The following is a 17540-nucleotide window of genomic DNA, read 5'->3' as shown; positions in this document are numbered from 1 at the left end:
GCTGCCTTGTGCAGGCCAGAAAGCGCTTAGTGCCCTTCCCACACAGATACAAATGCTGGTGACAACAGTCATGGGCAGGGGAGGTCCAAGGGAAATGGGTGGGACTACTCGGTTCTGCACCCTATGGTGTTATTGGTGCTGGCTTGGGTCCTCTGTGTTTCGTGGGTTTTTTTTTTTTTTTTTTTTTTTTTTTTGTCATCACTGCTGTGGAAGCAAAGGGAGCCATGGATATTCTTGAGTCACTGCAGAGCATCTGCAGTGCTGAGTGTCCAAAGCCAAGCAGTATGCTCAGGGTGCTGCTAGGAAGAGGGTGACGGGCAGAGCATGCTGCTGATGTGCTGGGGCCATCTCAGTCTTGTCACCGAGAGGAAGCCGGCTAACCCTCACTGGAAACTCACAACTACTTAGTCAAAAAATGGGCCAAAACATTCATAATGGGTGCATAAGCAGGGGCAGGGGCTGAGATCAGGCTGAGCAAGATGAGAAGTGTGGTGGGAGTGGGCAGGGCAGGCAGGGATGGTGCTGCTATGGGTGTAGAGTGAACCCTTGGGTGGCCAGAGAGCCGAATTCTAAACCAAGAGAAGCAAGGAGAAGATGGGCCCCAAGGAGCCACCACACCTGGCTAATTTTTTTGAATTTTTATTAGAGACAAGGTTTCACCACGTTGGCCAGGCTGGTCTCGAACTCCTGACCCCAGGTGATTCACCTGCCTCGGCCTCCCAAAGTGTTGGGATTATAGGTGTGAGCCACCGTGCCCAGCCAGGAGGGAGAGTTTCAAGGAAGCAGGTGAGTGTGGTGAGATAAGGGACCCCTCCCTTCCTGGGGCACATGCTGAGACTGGAGTAACAGATGGGGCCCTTGGTCATGCATCTTAGGGCTGAGGAAGGGACAGAGACACTTTTAGCATCACATCATCCTGGGAAAACACTGAGAGGGGGTCAGACTCGGCTGCATGAGAGGCCTGATTATCCTGTAGGCACTCCCTCCCTGAGCCCTCAGCCCCAACCCCACCTAGAGTGGCACCTGATGGCCCTGAATGACTGGCAACCCATGTCAGAGACCAAGGACAATGCGGGTTATGCTGAAGAGAAGCAATTGCTTAGAGGTCCTGGCGCTGTTTGGGGACAAGATGGGGCCAGCATTATGGGAGAAAGAGAAGGAAGCTCCAGTCGAAGACCACTCCCATGAGACTGGTACTGACAGCAGAGACCAGAGGTGGCACCTTTGGGAGGTGAGGAGACACATGGAGGAGAGCACAGGGGCCATTCCTTGAGCCAAACAGCCTGGGGACACTGTATGGGGTGGAAGCCACGAACCTGAAGGAAAGCCCTGGGACATTCTGCTGGAGCCCACATGTGCTTTTTGTGCTCACTGTGAGGTTGTTCAGTAAAGGGCTGGTTCACCCTTCCCCTCTACCCAGAAGGGCATTTTGTAAACAATTGCAATGTCCCAATTCAGGCAGCCCCACCTGCCTCGCAGGGCCCCTGCCTGGGTGGGCAGGGAGCTACAGGCTTGTGATCAATGGCAGGCTTTCTCTAGACACTCTCCTGTGTCTTTTTTTTTTTTTTTTTGCTGTGTCTTTAGCAGCCTCCCCTTGGGGGTGGCTGGACCTTCAGAAGGGTCAGCTTACCTCCCATGCCTGGCACGCTGGGCCCACTCGGGTCTTTTGGATGTGGAGCAGAAGGCGGATCATAGCCGATCACCAAGTCAATGGTGGCCTGGGTAGAAATAATTCATTGCAAATATTATCAGTGCAGGGCACCAGCATGTTATAGACTCAATGCAAGCGACTTCAGCAGGAGCCAAAGTCTTGGAAGGGATAAGAGATAGGGAGTAGGAAAGGGAGCCTGGAAAGGGGAAGGGGGACACAAGCTCGAGTATTCCTATCCTTCCACTGAGAGCCAAGGCGGGTGGAGAAGGAGCTCCCTGTCACAGGTTGCCAAGTGTATCCTTGCTAAGGGGCCACCTCATCAACAGACAAGCAGGTGTGAACTTGTCACACACCTCCATCCTAGACTGGAGATGCCCTCCCATCACAGAATTACAATTACAGAGGTTCACTGTAAATGATTAATTTATTTGTTTGCTCATTGCTTATTTCATTATGAATTGCTGAGATTTATTTTCATGCTTCTCTTTAAAGAAGAAGTTTAGGGCCGGGCACGGTGGCTCATGCCTATAATCCTAGCACTTTGGGAGCCCAAAGCGGGTGAATCACCTGAGGTCAGGAGTTCGAGACCAGCCTGGCCAACATGGCGAAACCCCATCTCTACTAAAAATACAAAAATTAACTGAGCATGGTGGCAGGCGCCTGTAATCCCAGCTACTCAGAGGCTGAGGCAGAAGAATTGCTTGAACCCAGAGGCGGTGGAGGCTGCGGTGAGCTGAGATCATGCCACTTCACTCCAGCCTAGGCAAAAGAACGAGATTCTGTCTTTTTTTTTTTTTTTTTTTTTTTTGAGACAGTCTCACTCTGTCACCCAGGCTGGAGTGCAGGACACAATCTCGGCTCACTGCAGCCTCCACCACTTGGGTTCAAGTGATTCTCCTGCCTCAGTCTCCTGAGTAGTTGGGAGTACAGGCGTGCACCACCACGCCCGGCTAATTTTTTGTATTTTTAGTGAGACGGGGTTTCATCATGTTGGCTAGGCTGGTCTCTATCTCCTGACCTTGTGATCCACCCGCCTCAGCCTCCCAAAGTACTGGGATTACAGACGTGAGCCATTGTGCCCGGCGAGACTCTGTCTTAAAAAAAAAAAAAAAGAAAAGAAAAGGGAAAAAAAAAGAGAGAGAACTTTAAGTGACTAACAAGGCTGGGCGTGGTGGCTTGCGATTTTAATCCCAGTACTTTGGGAGGCCAAGGCAGGTGGATCATGAGATCAGGAGTTCAAGACCAGCCTGACCAACACAGTAAAACCCCATCTCTACTAAAAATACAAAAATTAGCTGGGCATGGTGGCAGGCACCTGTAATCCCAGCTGCTGAGGAGGCTGAGGCCAGAGAATCGCTTGAACCCCGGAGGCAGAGGTTGCAGTGAGCCAAGATTGTGCCACTGCACTGCAGCCTGGGCAACAGAGCTAGACTCCGTCTCAAAAAAAAAAAAAAAAAGTGACTAACAAAACATGTATATAAAATTGTGATTCATAAAATAGGATAAAAAAAGGAGAATTGAATCTGGCTAAAGAGGAAACAAATACGCAGAACATGAAGTTAAATATAATTGCCATTTCTCTTGTGTAATCTGTGACCTCCAAAATGCCTAGAGCCAAACAAAAAGGGAAACTGAAAACGTTATGTAGCTTTCTCTAGCAACAGAAGGAAACACACTAGTTCCTTACAAGAGACAACGTTATTCCTACTTATAAGAGCTGAGATCAATTTCTCACCTGGAGCATTATTTTAGGGCAGAGTTTGCTGTATACAGTACTTTTTAATTTCACGAACCCACAAAATTTCAAAAAAAATTGCTAGGGGAAATCAACATTGGGTTGCTAACCTGTATTTTGCCAAATACCTGCCCTCAACTATCATCTATTATTACAATCATTTTATAAAAGGGAGGCATTTTAACACCAAAAATGAGCAGAGACAAACCTCAGAATAAAGGGAGTCCTTTGCAAATAAGGATGGCACACATGTACACACACACATGTGCACACACATACAAGGTGACCAGAAAAAATACAGGACGTCATATTTAGGACATACTTACACTGAGAAATTATTCATTGTTTATGTGAATTTTTTTTTTTTTTTTTTTTTAAGACAGAGTCTCACTCTGTTGCACCATGGCGCAATCTCGGCTCATTGCAGCCTCCACCTCACACCTGGGTCCCAGTGATTCTCGTGCTTCAGCCTCCTGGGTAGCTGGGATTATAGGCAAGCGCCACCACGCCCAGCTAATTTTTGTATTTTTTTAAAATAGAGATGGGGTTTCACCATGTTGGCCAGGCTGGTCTCAAACTCCTGACCTCAGGTGATCCGCCCACCTCAGCCTCCCAAAGTGCTGGGATTATAGGCGTGAGCCACCTTGCCCGGCCTGTTTATGTGAATTTAAATACACATCCTATATTTTCATTTGACACTTTTCCTACATCTGGTAAACACACACATACACAGTGCATTGCCCTATTTTTTTCCTATTTCTCTATTTATCAGTGAATACTCCCTCATAGACTGGCACACCCTGTGACTTGGAACTACTGCTTTGGAAGACACTGAACAGGATAAGGAATATGCCCCCAGCCACAGTTTCACAGCACACAAAGAATCATAAAAGCAGCATCTCATGGCTGAACGCAGGGAGCACTGAAGGGCTTAGTTGCTAAACTTAATCTAAGAATCAAACTTTTCAAACCTAGAAGAACACACAGACAGCCACCCCCTTGATCTGCGGTTTTCATGCTGTGTTCTAGTAACCTCGGGATTCCCAGAGGTACTCCAGGGAACCCCAAAAGGGTAAGAGAAATTACAGGGGGCAGGGCTTGAGGCCCTTCATTTTCTTTACTCGATGATATGGTTTAGATGTTTGTTGCCTCCAAATCTCATGTTGAAATGTGACCTCCAATAGTGGAGGTGGACCCTGGTGGGAGGTGTTTGGGTCATGGGGGTGAATCCCTCATGAAGGGCTTGGTACCATTCTTGTAGTAATGAGTGAGTTCTCATTCTATTAGTTACTGCAAGATCTGGTTAGTAAAAAGGGTCTGACCCCTTCCCGCTCTTCTCTCTTGCTCCCTTTCTCACCATGTGTCATGCCTGCTTCCTCTCCACCTTCCCACACGAGTAAAAGCTTCCTGAGACCTCACCAGAAGCCGAGCAGATGTCAGTGCCATGCTTGGACAGCCTGCAGAACTGTGAGCCAAATAAACCTCTTTTCTTTATAAATTACCCAGCCTCAGGTATTCCTTTATAGCAGTGCCAAATGGACTAACACACTCCATTGAATCACAACAGTTCTGCCATTCTAGGGGTCTACATATGCTTTCTTCTGTGCTTAAAAAAAAGAAGGCAGAAAAATCACTGACTTATACCATCTTTCCTCAGAATCATTTCTCTCAGCTAGGTTTTGGGTAAACAGATGATAGCCGACATTTTGAATGTGTGTTTTGGTTAGAATGCTGATTTGTGGCAAACCTATACGTTTTAGAGACCAGACCAGCAAAATTGCCATTCTCTCACATGGCTGTTGAGAAGCCTAGCTCTGCCTACAGGGACTTTATCTTTTAGTGTATATTTTTCTCCCTTTGCTCAGGCTCCCAAGAAAAATAAATTGATTGGAAAATGAAGGGGTTGGAAGTTACGGGCCAAGGACAGTATCTTTATGAATGCTTCTTATTAATTATATGAAATCTGGGACTTGTGACACTTGAGTCATTTTTTTAAAAGCACATGCACTTGAGAAAGAGAATTCTGGTCTTGCATCAGACAATATTAAGATGTACTTTATTTTATTTTATTTTATCTTATTTTATTTTTGAGATGGAGTCTTGCTCTGTTGCCCAGGCCGGAGTGCAGTGGCACGATCTTGGCTCACTACAACCTGGGCCTCCCGGGTTCGTTGATTCTCCTGCTTCAGCCTCCCAAGTAGCTGGGACTACAGGCACACGCCACCACGCCCGGCTATTTTTTTGTATTTTTAGTAGAGACGGGGTTTCACCGTGTTAGGCAGGATGGTCTGGATCTCCTGACCTCATGATCTGCCCACTTCAGCCTCCCAAAATGGTGGGATTACAGGCGTGAGTCACCACACCCAGCAAGATGTACTTACTGAGAGAGGCTGTGACCAGAAAACATCCAATACCCAATGTAATAAAGATTATGAGACCAGGTGTGGTGGCTCATGCCTGTAATCCCAGTACTTTGGGAGATCGAGGTGGGAGGATCACCTGAGGTCAGGAGTTTGAGACCAGCCTAACCAATATGATGAAACTCCATCTCTACTAAAAATATAAAAATTAACTGGGCATGGAGGCACTTGCCTATAATCCCAGCTACTTGGGAGGCTGAGGCTGGAGAATCACTTGAACCCAGGAGGAAAAGGTTGCAGTGAGCTGAGATTGCACCACCACACTCCAGCCTGGGTGACAGAGTGAGACTCTATCTCAAAACAAACAAAAAAAAATAGATTATGATATTACCATCTTCATATTCCAAGGTTATATCAATGAACTGCCTTCTACAGAATGTTTCAAAGAGTATCTGATGCACAGAATTATACATAACCACACAAATGTGGGTTATGTATAATAACCCACAGGCGCAAGCCACCTTGCCTGGCCTTAGACCTTTTTCTTCATGAAATTTTGCTCAATCATCGCACTTCAAAGTCATTCAATGAGAGAGAAAACACTCACCCCAGTATCTTGCCCCCTTTCATTTAGCAGGGAGATCAGCTTGTACGGCAGGGATCTGCTCTGGTCACCAGTCAGGTCCTTCAGGGCTACGGTCGCCGTGCCAATTAATCTGCAAGGAAAACAGGAAAGCACATAGCAGCCTAAGTAGGAGATAGGCTTCCACTGACTCAGGACCTCTCAACCCCTACCTCTTCATCTGTTATAATAAAAGCCACCTATAGTGAGATGTGGGCCATTTTGCTATTAGCCTCGCAGGGCATTTTGGCAGTAAATGTATCTCCCATCGCTTCTCCATTACAAGAGTCAAACTCTGTGCCTATGAAATTCCTGTCTTTTTTTTTCTTTTTTCGAGACAGACTCTTGCTGTGTCACCCAGGCTGGAGTGCCCTGGGGTGATCTCCACTCACTGCAGCCTCCACGTACTGGGTACAAGTGATTCTCCTGCCTCAGTCTCCCAAATAGTGGGGATTATAGGCGCCCACCACCACGCTCAGCTAACTTTTGTATTTTTCATAGAGATGGGTTTTCGCCATGTTGGGCAGGATGGTGGTCTCGAACTCCTGACCTCAGGTGGTCTGCCCACCTCAGCTGCCCAAAGTGCTGGGATTACAGGTGTGAATCACCGCTCCCAGCCTGAAATTTCAACAGTCATGAAGGAGATAGAAGGGCAAGAGGTGAAGACTGAATAGAGTGGCCGGACGCAGTGGCTCATGCCTGTAATCCCAGCACTTTAGGTGGAAGGATCAATCGAGTCCAGGAGTTTGAGACCAGCCTGGGCAAGATGATGAGACCCCATCTCTACAAAAAATTAAAAAATTAATTGGGTGTGGTGGTGCATGCCTGTAATCCCAGCTACATGGGAGAATAAGGTGGGAAGCTCACTTGAACCCAGGAGGTTGAGGTTGCAGTAAGCTATGATTGCATCACTGTACTCCAGGCTGGGCAACAGAGTGAGACCTTGTCTCAAAAAAAAGAAAAAGAAAAAAGGAAGACTAAATATAGCCCGCCCCCCTCCCCCTCCCCGCGCTCTGCCACCCAGAATCCAGAAAGAAAGAAAAGTAGGACAAAATTCAGTGAGAGAGGAAGGCATTTCTCTGTAATGGAAATGTAAAAGGACCCATAAATCTTTGCCCACTGTGAAAATAATCCCCCAAGTAGACCTTCTAGGGTTGTAAATAGGTTGCTAGTTCACTGATAGGGTTAGCTTGCTATCCTCTGCATGATGGTGCAGCATTCAGACGTTCAGTGTGTGTACTTCTCTCTTCCTAGAACTTGGTGGATAATATCAGCCTCTGTCACTTACCTCTATCTCCTATCATACCTAACATATTGGCACAGAAGTACCCTCGTGTCTCTGCTCACGAGGAAAGCCCCCTTGATTCAGGGATTGCTGCCTGTTTTATTCACTACTCTAACACAGTACCAGAATATAGTAGATACTTAACAGCAGGTTCCTGAATGAAGGAAAGAATAAATAAGTCTACATATATTGAGAATTAATACTCAAAACATTTTTATAGTTAGGGAACATGATCAAAAACACCTATAGAACACACGTTCCCCAGTCTATATAAAAATGTAACCTGTGAAAAATAGCCTGTAAATTGAGGTTATAACATGAAACATGAATGAGAGTAGGTAAACCAAGGAAGTTCCTTGTGTGAAATGCAATCAGAAAGGCAGAGAGTCACATGCTTTCAGTATGTATCCTGATAAAGGACAGAAGAAATATTTAGAATGTTTTATTTATTTTCTTCGCTGAGACGGAGTTTTGTTCTTATTGACCAGGCTGGAGTACAATGGAGTGATCTTGGCTCACCGCAACCTCCGCCTCCCGGGTTCAAGCAATTCTCCTGCCTTAGCCTCCCAAGTAGCTGGGATTACAGGCATGTGCCACTATGCCTGGCTCATTTTGTATATTTTTAGTAGAGATGGGGTTTCTCCATGTTGGTTAGGCTGGTCTAGAACTTCCAATCTCAGGTGATCCACCCGCCTCAGCCTCCCAAAGTGCTGGGATTATAGGCGTGAGCCACTGCGCCGGGCCCAATATTTAGAATTTTTAACTGTTACTTACTTATATCCTGTCTACATTGGCACTGACTTACACTAGCAGATAGAACAGAAAATCATTAGCATAAAAATAGAAAGCTAAACATTGAGTCCTTAAAGTGATAGCAGAGATTCCTTATGCCAAAACATCTGGGGTGAGGAAACTGCAATTGAACATTTCTACGTAACTCTGGGCTTTTGGACAAACATAATAATCAGGAAAATTCATCTTGTGGAAAAAGAATTCATTTTATTTTAAAATATAATACAGTTTCTTTAAAAATCAGAAGGTAAAAGTTGTTTCTCAGAAGTGCTCCGGGGACACCACATGGCAAAACGGGCACATCATTTTTGAAGTGATAGATGTTAGCAGTGTCTGTATTATTCTCCCCAGTCCTCTTCAGTCTTCAGAAATAGGATTAGATTTTAATGCTGGGGTCTGTAACTCAACCATATAGGTCCAGAGACTTGGCAATATTAATAAGTGTCTTTGCGTTCTATGAATAGGATATTGCACAAGACCAGGAAATTGCTATAGCACCCTGTTTTGCCCAATTTACCCAATGATAGGAGTGCTTTGATGTCTTCTTGGAAGAGTGCACTTTCTTGTAAAGAACACCACACAAGACGCTCAACAATTGTGATGGACTCTCATCCCTTCTAATATCACAAGCAGAATTTGTAGCTGGGGTCAGGTGCGGTGGCTCATGCCTGTAATCCTAGCACTTTAGGAGGCCAAGGTGGGTGGATCACTTGAGGCCAGGAGTTCAAAACCAGCCTGGCCAACATGGTGAAACCCCGTCTCTACTAAAAATACAACAAATTAGCCAGGTGTGGTGGTGCACGCCTGTAATCCCAGCTACTTGGGAGGCTGAGGTAGGAGAATCACTTGAACCTGTGAGGCAGAGGTTACAGTGAGCCAAGATCAGGCCACTGTACTCCAGCCTGGGTGACAGAGCAAGACCCTGTCTCAAAAAAAAAAAAAAAAGAGTCCGCCGTAGTTGGCAATGGAAAATAAAATTTTTGCCTCCAGAGGGATAATAGTGAACTTTTCAGCCCTTTTTTGTCATTAAATAAATTAATTCTCCCAGTCAATGCTGAGAATTGGCGGGAATTTTCTCCTGTTTTATTGTTGTTGTTTTTCCTGTTGCTGTCATACATTTAACGTTTACATGTTACAAAACCATAATTTATTGTTATTATTTTTTCTCAAAACAATTATCTTTTAAGGAAATTTTTAAAATAAAACTATGTTTTACATTAACAGAAAAAAAGATTGGATGGGAATTTTACAGAGTATGTTTTTAGATTAGTATGTTTTTCAGGCTTTTTTACAGGAGTATATTTTTTCTCCTTACTTATTTATTCCCGTGACATACTGAGGACACCCATTACTCCATCTTCACCAGACAAAACAGATGAGCCTCCAAACAAGATGAAAGCCCCTAAAATCTCTTCCGCATCTCTCTCAGCCACACAGCATGAGTATTAAGGAGAATTTATTTCCATGGTTTTTAAGTCATGAAATCAGCTAATTGACTTTTCAAGAAAATCAAAACGTAAAAAATTCAGGTTTAAAAGTCATCCAACTGGTATTAAATGTCTCAATGCGATGAAAGATGTGGAAAGAAACTGGACTTCATTCCTTGCAATTCTATAATTCATAGCCTAATCCTAGGACTGAGACAGCAACACTGCACACTTGAACATGTACCGATTTGCTTCTGCTAAAGTCAAAATGACCTGAATCTCTGTCATCAATAAATAAATCTTAGAACAAACAGTGCAACATGCTGGGACTACGCTGAAGGAGAAAGAGGGCCAGCCTGGTGTTGGACCAGTGTGTCTTGACCTCAGCACTACGGACATTTTGAACCCGTTAATTTTTTTTATGGGAGGCTATACTGTTCAGCTAGATACCATTTGTGATCATTGAAAACTTCGAGGCGCGTTGCCAGTTGTTCCCTGGAGGGCAAAACTGCCCCAGGTTGAAAACAACTCCTGTTCTATTCCTAACTCTGTCCCAACTTTCTTAAAGTACTTGGCTAAGTCACCCAACTCTTCGTTATTTGCAAACAAGTGGATTGAAGCAAAAAATTTCTCAAATGCTTTCCAGCTCTAACAGTCTGCTACTAGGCTTGTATATGTGATGCTTTCTATATATGTCTACGGGAAACCATCTAATGTTAAACATTTCTTTTCTGGCCAGGTGTGGTGGCTCACACCTGTCATCTCACCACTTCAGGAAGCTGAGGTAGGAGGATAACTTGAGTCCAAGAAGTTCCAGACCAGCCTGGGCACACACACAAGAAATGAAAAATTAGCTGGGTGTGGTGGCTCACACCAGTAGCCTCAGCTACTTGGGAGGCCGAGTGAGTCGTCAATATGCTACTGCATTTCAGCCTGGGCAACCGAGCAAGACCTTGTCTCAAATAATAATAATAATAAATTTTTCTCTCTCTCTTTTTTTTTAAAGTCCTGATCTCTAATTTAAAGGAAAAAAAAAAAATCTCCTAGAACATGTCCATGTTAGACCATCCAGAATGCTAGGCAGGGTTTCTGCCTTCAAAGAGATTGTCTTATAATATCATGAGTCAAACTAGAATTCACACAGAGTGTCAGGAGAGAAGGTTAGGCCAATAACAGAAATGTGGAATGCAATGTGTGCTATGTAATACAATAGGGAATGGTGGGGCTGATGGTTAACTAGAAAGAACAGGCTTGCCTAAAGCACAAAGCCTGTCTGCTGACCCTTTATGGCCTTGAGTGGTTTTACAACCTCCATTCTGACCCAGCCAATATCTGCTAGTTTCTCTTCCCCCAGAGAGGGTAGTAACAGATCACTGACCAGGAATGGAGTAAAATAACAGAAACCAATGATAAAGCCTAACCTCAATTCCTTATTTTAGAAACCTTTAGTTTCATATCCTATTTGGAAAGAAAGATTTGCTTTCTCCTAAAATTCTGATGCTTTTGTAGGGGCGACACATAAAAGGATTTCTTATTTTTTTTTTTTTCTGAAGTAAAGATAGTGTGTTTAGATGAAGGCCTGGAAAGCCTTTAATCCCAAAGATATTTTTACAACAGGTTGACTTCAGGAAAAATTCAAACAGAACTTCTAGGAGTTTTCATTGTGAATTGAAGAAAATATGTCCCATGGGTAAGTCTGAGCTCTGCAGTGACTCCCAGAGCACTCCTGGCCAGGCCTATTTTCTATGACGTTGCCTGGATACAAAATACTGTGAAAAACTGGGAAATGATGACTTGGCCTCTTACACAGAGGATAAGAACAGTTTGGTCTAACCATAAGCCAATTTCCTTTAAAGGAGGTGACACTAAACCAAGAGCCTTTTTTCTTTTCTATTACTAATGTTACGAAAATGCTAGAATATTATAGGGTGACAGTGATGGGGAAGCTTTGCTCTATACTTTCATGGAAAAGTAAGTCTCCCCATGAACTCCAACCAACACTAAAACAGAAGGACTACTGTCTCAAAAGGAAATTTTATAGTGAAAGAATCTCGACATCCTCTGGCCCTCCAGCTTTCCTTGTGGAATTAATAAACTGCAGATGTCTTCAAAGTGAAGAAAAAGCCAGTCATGCTTCTTTGTCTTTCAGCCCACGAATGTCATAGAGTTTGGAATCAAATCTCTATGTGACATCAAATATTACGCAATGGGAGCAACTACTTGAAAATGAGATGTTATGATTGGGGGAATAAAAGAGTTTAATTGTAAACCAGTCAACTTAGTCTTGCAAGTATTGGTTAAGAGCCGCTTAAACTGTTTTTTTTTCCTCCTTCTTCTTAAAATAGACAGAGTATAGTTTGTTTACAAAAGAGAAATGGAAAATGTTCTCCCCTCTAGCATGGGCGCAACTGTGAAGGGCCGCGTGCCTCTGGAGTGAGTAAAGGGCTTTGCCGGCTGACTCTTACTCAGGGGTGCTCACGTACCAAGTTGTTCCTCTATGCAGCAGAGACACAGCCCACATGGTTTCTGGAGGAGGAGTAACTTGGAAATTCCTTCATGAAGGAAGGAAAAAATGTGTTGGAAGCTGAGAAATAAATCACATGTTGCACTGTTTCTGCCTCTAGAGATCGCAGCTCGGTCTCAGCTTCCCGACCTCTGAGCAGGAACAGCAATCCCAACCGGACTGGGGACAAACACGATTCCAAGCTGCCCCTAGGTCCCCTGTAGGAAAACTAAAAAGAGGCTGACCTCCCCACCCTCAAAGCAGTGGGCTCTCAGCTGGCCATGCCTTGTCATTTCGGCAGGCCTATGGCCCTGGGGTTCCAAGGCTGGGCCCCGTCTCCCTCCCCTACACTTCTCCCTCTCCTGGGCCAGTATCTGGTAAGCTCCTGCCCTGATCCCCAGCCAAAAGGCGGGAGAACCAAGCATGCCCCCTGTGAACCAGACTGGTAGGAGAGGCCGTGTCAGCTGACCCATGAGTTTTCGCTTGGCCAAACTTGAGTGAAGTTCCTGAGCCTCCTCCCAGGCCTGCCTAGTGCTTTCTTATGAAATCCAGTGTTAGCAGAGAATCCTACTCAGGCTAGCAAACAACCCCCATCCTTGAGATGTGATCACCCTCCATATCTGATCGCGTGTCTCATTCTCTGTCATCCCCCACGTGATGTCCTCAGCAAGAATCCTGTTAGGTTGGGTTAGCCAGAATCCCCCTGACCGTGACGTTTCCGCTTAGGAATGTTCCATCCACTGACCTCCACGCTGCTCCTTGGCTACCAATTCCTACTTGCCCATGCTGTGTCTGAGCGGCACCCCATCTCTCTTCCCTCCCACAAGTCCCCGTTGCAGGGGTCACTTGACCTAACTCAGTCCTGAATGAAGCCTTCCTGCCCATACTGTACCAGGTGTCACTGAATATTTCTTTCTGAAAACACCCATGGCAGCAGCTCATATCACAGGAAGCCCTTGCTAAGGTAAAATCCCCGCAAAGGGCTGCGCCTCGGTTCACTCCTCCACTTGCACTTGCCCGCCCAGCCTCACTCGGCCTCCGCATCATCTCCCAAAACATTTCTCAGAGTGTGCTTCCCCAGACGTCCCTCACCAGGGCGTCTACAGATTCCCAAGTCCCTGAGTTCGACTTTTTCCTTTAGGTAATTCTTATACCCAGGAAGTCCGAGAAACAATGTTCTAGACAGTAATTCCCAATGGCTGTGGGAGTAAAGTGGAGGAGGTGGAGGGCTGGGGGTAGGGAAGGCAGCAGGCAATGCGGGATCTGAGAGAGGGACGTGAGTGGTTTTGAAAACATTCAGCATGGGAATCCAGGCTCACTTTGGAGAACCAGGCATCATCCAATTATTTAATAGAACAAACTGTAGCAGGCAAACTCCATGAAAACCTCCTGGGCAGGCCTAGTGACCTGCGCTCCTCCGGGGAACTTCCGCTCCTGAGTCCAGGCCGGGACTGCCAGAGAACCTTGGGGATTCTTTCCTGTTCGTCGAAAGGGGGTGTGGCTTTTTAAAAGGCAGAAGCCTTGATCTTTAACCGTGATTCCCAAACCTGGCTGGCACAAGTCTCGCCTCTACTTTTAGCTCACAACACGCCCTAGTTTTGGAATCACTGACATAGCCTGAAGGCTGTGGCAGGATTTGAACAGTTTTCGTGGCCAGCATCTACTACGTTCTTTTTCCCAGCCCCCTCACCTCTGCCACTCTGGCCACAATGATATCACTGTAACACCTGCAAAGGGCTGAGTGGAAACCCAGGTCTCCTCACCAAAGCCCTCCGGGTCAGTGAGGCATTGAGGCCAGAGTCTGTGGCTGCGAGGAGCAGGCTTAACTCCTCTGGCATGGAGGAGATCCTGAATATTTTTTCTTGAATAGATGGTCACCTGCTATTTTATTTTCACCTGACCAACTCTGTGCCTGCCTGCCTGCTCTGATGGTTCGGTGGAGTTCTGATGCTCTGTCTCCAGCTAATTCCCTCAACTGTTAGAATCAAAGTAGTAGTTTTTTCATCCATCCATCCATCCATCCATTTATTCACTAATTCATGCACTTGAACCTTTTAAGATAAGGAGGGATAGCTTTGCCTAATGACTAGGAACGTGGAGGCAGACAGACTCGACTAATTCAGGCTCAGGCTGTGTACAGGTTAACTTCTCCCGGCTTCAGTTTCCTCAACTGTAAAATGAGGATAATGACAGCTCCTACTTAATGGTATTGTTGCAGGGATTAAAAGAATGATATGGCAAGGGCTTAACAGTCACCTTGTATTATCATTTCAGACACTATGCTAGAAAAAGAGATCTATAAAAAGCATATGAAGACAGGGCTCCTGGCTAGTACTTGGCAGTGAAAGCTGGTCTGAATCAGCAGGGGGCTGGGCAGGTGGGCATGAATGGATAAGAACCCTTTGTAACTACCCACATCTATTTCTATGTAATCACTGTGCAAAGTTCTAAAAGCCAGTTCTTTATCTTACCTACATTAAATAGCCATTCCCCACCCTTAATACTACATATACCACAAATCCTTTCGGAAAACAATTTTTCTTTTCAGAGTTAGACCAGAGGTAAATGTCAGCTGCGGCTGAATTCTCATAAAATCCAATTTAGTGGCATCTGAATGAAGTTTGTAAACTCCATAACCCATTATAAAAGATTCCCCAGGCTGGGTGCGGTGGCTCACGCCTGTAATCCCAACACTTCGGGAGGCTGAGGTGGGTGGATCACGAGGTCAAGAGATCAAGATCATCCTGGCCAACATAGTGAAACCCCATCTCTACTAAAAATATAAAAATCAGCTGGGTGTGGTGGCAGGCGCCTGTAGTCCCAGCCACTCAGGAGGCTGGGACAGAAAAATCACTTCGACCCGGGAGGCAGAGGTTGCAGTGAGCTGGGATTGTGCTACTGCACTTCAGCCTGTTGACAAAGCAAAAGTCCGTCTCAAAAAAAAAAAAAAAAATCCCCCAAAACAAACCCTCATACACCAACCCTATCTAAACCACCACTCAGACCTCACCCTGCTTTCTCTCCTTTACCCTGCTTTATTTTCTTCCTATCACTTATCACCATCTGTTATGTCATATGTGTATTTATCTGTTCCCTCTACTCAGATGTTAGCTCCATAAAAGGTATGGAGTACCCACAGTGTCTAGAGCTGTGTCTGACACATAGTAGGCATTAGTAAATATTTGTGGCATGAATAAATTAGCTGATACATCATTGAAGATAGTCCAATAACCTTGGAAATTATTTACAGGCTGTAAATCTTCCTCTCCTAAGAGATCACCCGCCAAAGAGCCATCGGAACATAATTACAGCTCTTGCCTTTATGAGATGCCTTTTCTCATTCAGCCTCTCTGGGTATCTTTCTCCAGGGCTGTGGCCCTTTCTTATTTAATCACAAGATCTTAACAGATACCAGCAGGATTGCAGCAGCTACTTAATCTGCCTCCCCAAAAAGTGCAGTTCAGCCTCTCCCTATATAGAGATAGCCAGCCCAAACCAGCTCAGAACTTTTCAGTGTCGCTGCTTTAACACCGAACTAAAAAGAAATCAGAACTGAGAGTTCTGCCCCAGAGTAACGTCTGCTTCTGGTTTTGATTTTCGAACAGCCTGAGAAGCTACTCCAGTGAGAAGAACTTGCTTCAATCCATGGGCTATCTTATCCTTCCTCACCAACCAACCCCAGGAGAAGAAAGACCACCTTCTCCCACTGTCATATTTACATGGGGCAAGGTCAGAAATTAGTTTTATAACTAGGAGAAATAAAAATAATAAAAGCTTAAAGACAAGGTATTTCATATACTAGGAAATGAAAAACTTATGAGCAATACCACACTTTGCCCTACCAAATTAATTTTATTCCAAACACAGTTTTTTTTTGGTTTTTCTAATTTAAAACAAGCTTTGGGCTTTGCCTAGGGAGTTAGTACATTTCTTTTCTTTCTTTCTTTTTTTTTTTTTTTGAGACAGAGTCTCGCTCTGTCACCCGGGCTGGAGTGCAATGGCACAATCTCGGCTCACTGCAACCTCTGCCTCTTGGGTTCAAGCAATTCTCCTGCCTCAGTCTCTGGAGTAGCTGGGATTACAGGTGCCTGCCACCATGCCCGGATAATTTTGTTTGTTTGTTTGTTTGTGTTTTTGCACTCCACCCAGGCTGGAGTGCAATGGCGCGGTCTCGGTTCACTGCAACCTCCACCTCCTGGGTTCAAGCGATTCTCCTGCCTCAACCTCTCGAGTAGTTGGGATTACATGTGCCTGCCACCACACCTGGCTAATTTTTGTATTTTTAGTAGAGACGAGTGTTTGACCAGGTTGGCCAGGCTGGTCTTGAACTCCTGACCTCGTGATCCACCCACCTCGGCCTCCCAAAGTGCTGGGATTATAGGCATAAGCCACCGTGCCCGGCCGGGAGTTAGTACATTTCACAACGTAAGCTAGGTCTTTTGCTTTTTCTAATTCTATAGCCCCCAGAACAACCTCTCACTTTCAAGTTTTAGCACCCTGGCCCTCAACCTGAACACACACACACACACACACACACACACACACACACACAGAGAATAAACCTTGGCAGGTCTGGGCTCTCTGTAAGAGGATTTTAATATACCTGTGTAAAATCCACATGCTTCCACTTAAAGAGCTGAGTGGCCTTTCACAATTTAATGAACCTCTTTCAGCCACATTTTTCTCATCTGTGAGTTGAAGATAAGACTGACTGACTCATAGTTGTTATACAGATTAAATGCAATTATAAGTGAAATAGTTTTAGCATAGTCCCTGACACACAGTAAACCTAGAAAAAAAAAACATTAGCTATTTTGTTGTTTATCAGGAAACTGAAGTAATTTTTTCTTAATTATATCAAATTTGCCCTATAGCTACTATTTATTGAGGAAGTACCACAGTTCCCATTATAAAGATTAAGAAATTTGCCAAGAGTCGCCCAAACAACAAGAAGCAAAACTAAAATTCTACCTAATCTCATGATTGTACAGCTGGCCACATGCCCACACCTCTTACACAAGAACTGGAATACATTTCCTTCTAGGTATATTGTTAGGCTTTTTGTTATCTCCTTCTCACAATGAGGAAAGAAAGAGACCCTCTCATATTGTTTTATACTCAGTACCTGTTTTAAGAAAAAAACAAGGAAGTAAAACCAAAAACAG

At 44.8% G+C, this 17540-nt stretch overlaps 1 protein-coding gene across 2 annotated transcripts in view; it reads right to left on the bottom strand.

The window, feature by feature from the left end:
* Positions 1-17540, bottom strand: part of MYOF (myoferlin) — a 173666-nt gene that overhangs the window by 116648 nt on the left and 39478 nt on the right. For both annotated transcript variants that reach the window (XM_023226269.1, XM_023226270.1), the window contains exons 4-5: positions 6354-6462; positions 1631-1718 (exon numbers count right to left, since the gene is read on the bottom strand). In XM_023226269.1, coding sequence (XP_023082037.1) covers positions 1631-1718; positions 6354-6462 — 197 coding nt within the window. The remainder of the gene's footprint in view (positions 1-1630; positions 1719-6353; positions 6463-17540) is intronic.

The sequence above is a fragment of the Piliocolobus tephrosceles genome, chromosome 9 (genome assembly GCF_002776525.5).
Source record: "Piliocolobus tephrosceles isolate RC106 chromosome 9, ASM277652v3, whole genome shotgun sequence".
Taxonomy (NCBI): domain Eukaryota; kingdom Metazoa; phylum Chordata; class Mammalia; order Primates; family Cercopithecidae; genus Piliocolobus; species Piliocolobus tephrosceles.
The sequence above is the reverse complement of the archived record's forward strand: the minus strand, read 5'-3'. Positions and strand labels throughout refer to the sequence as shown.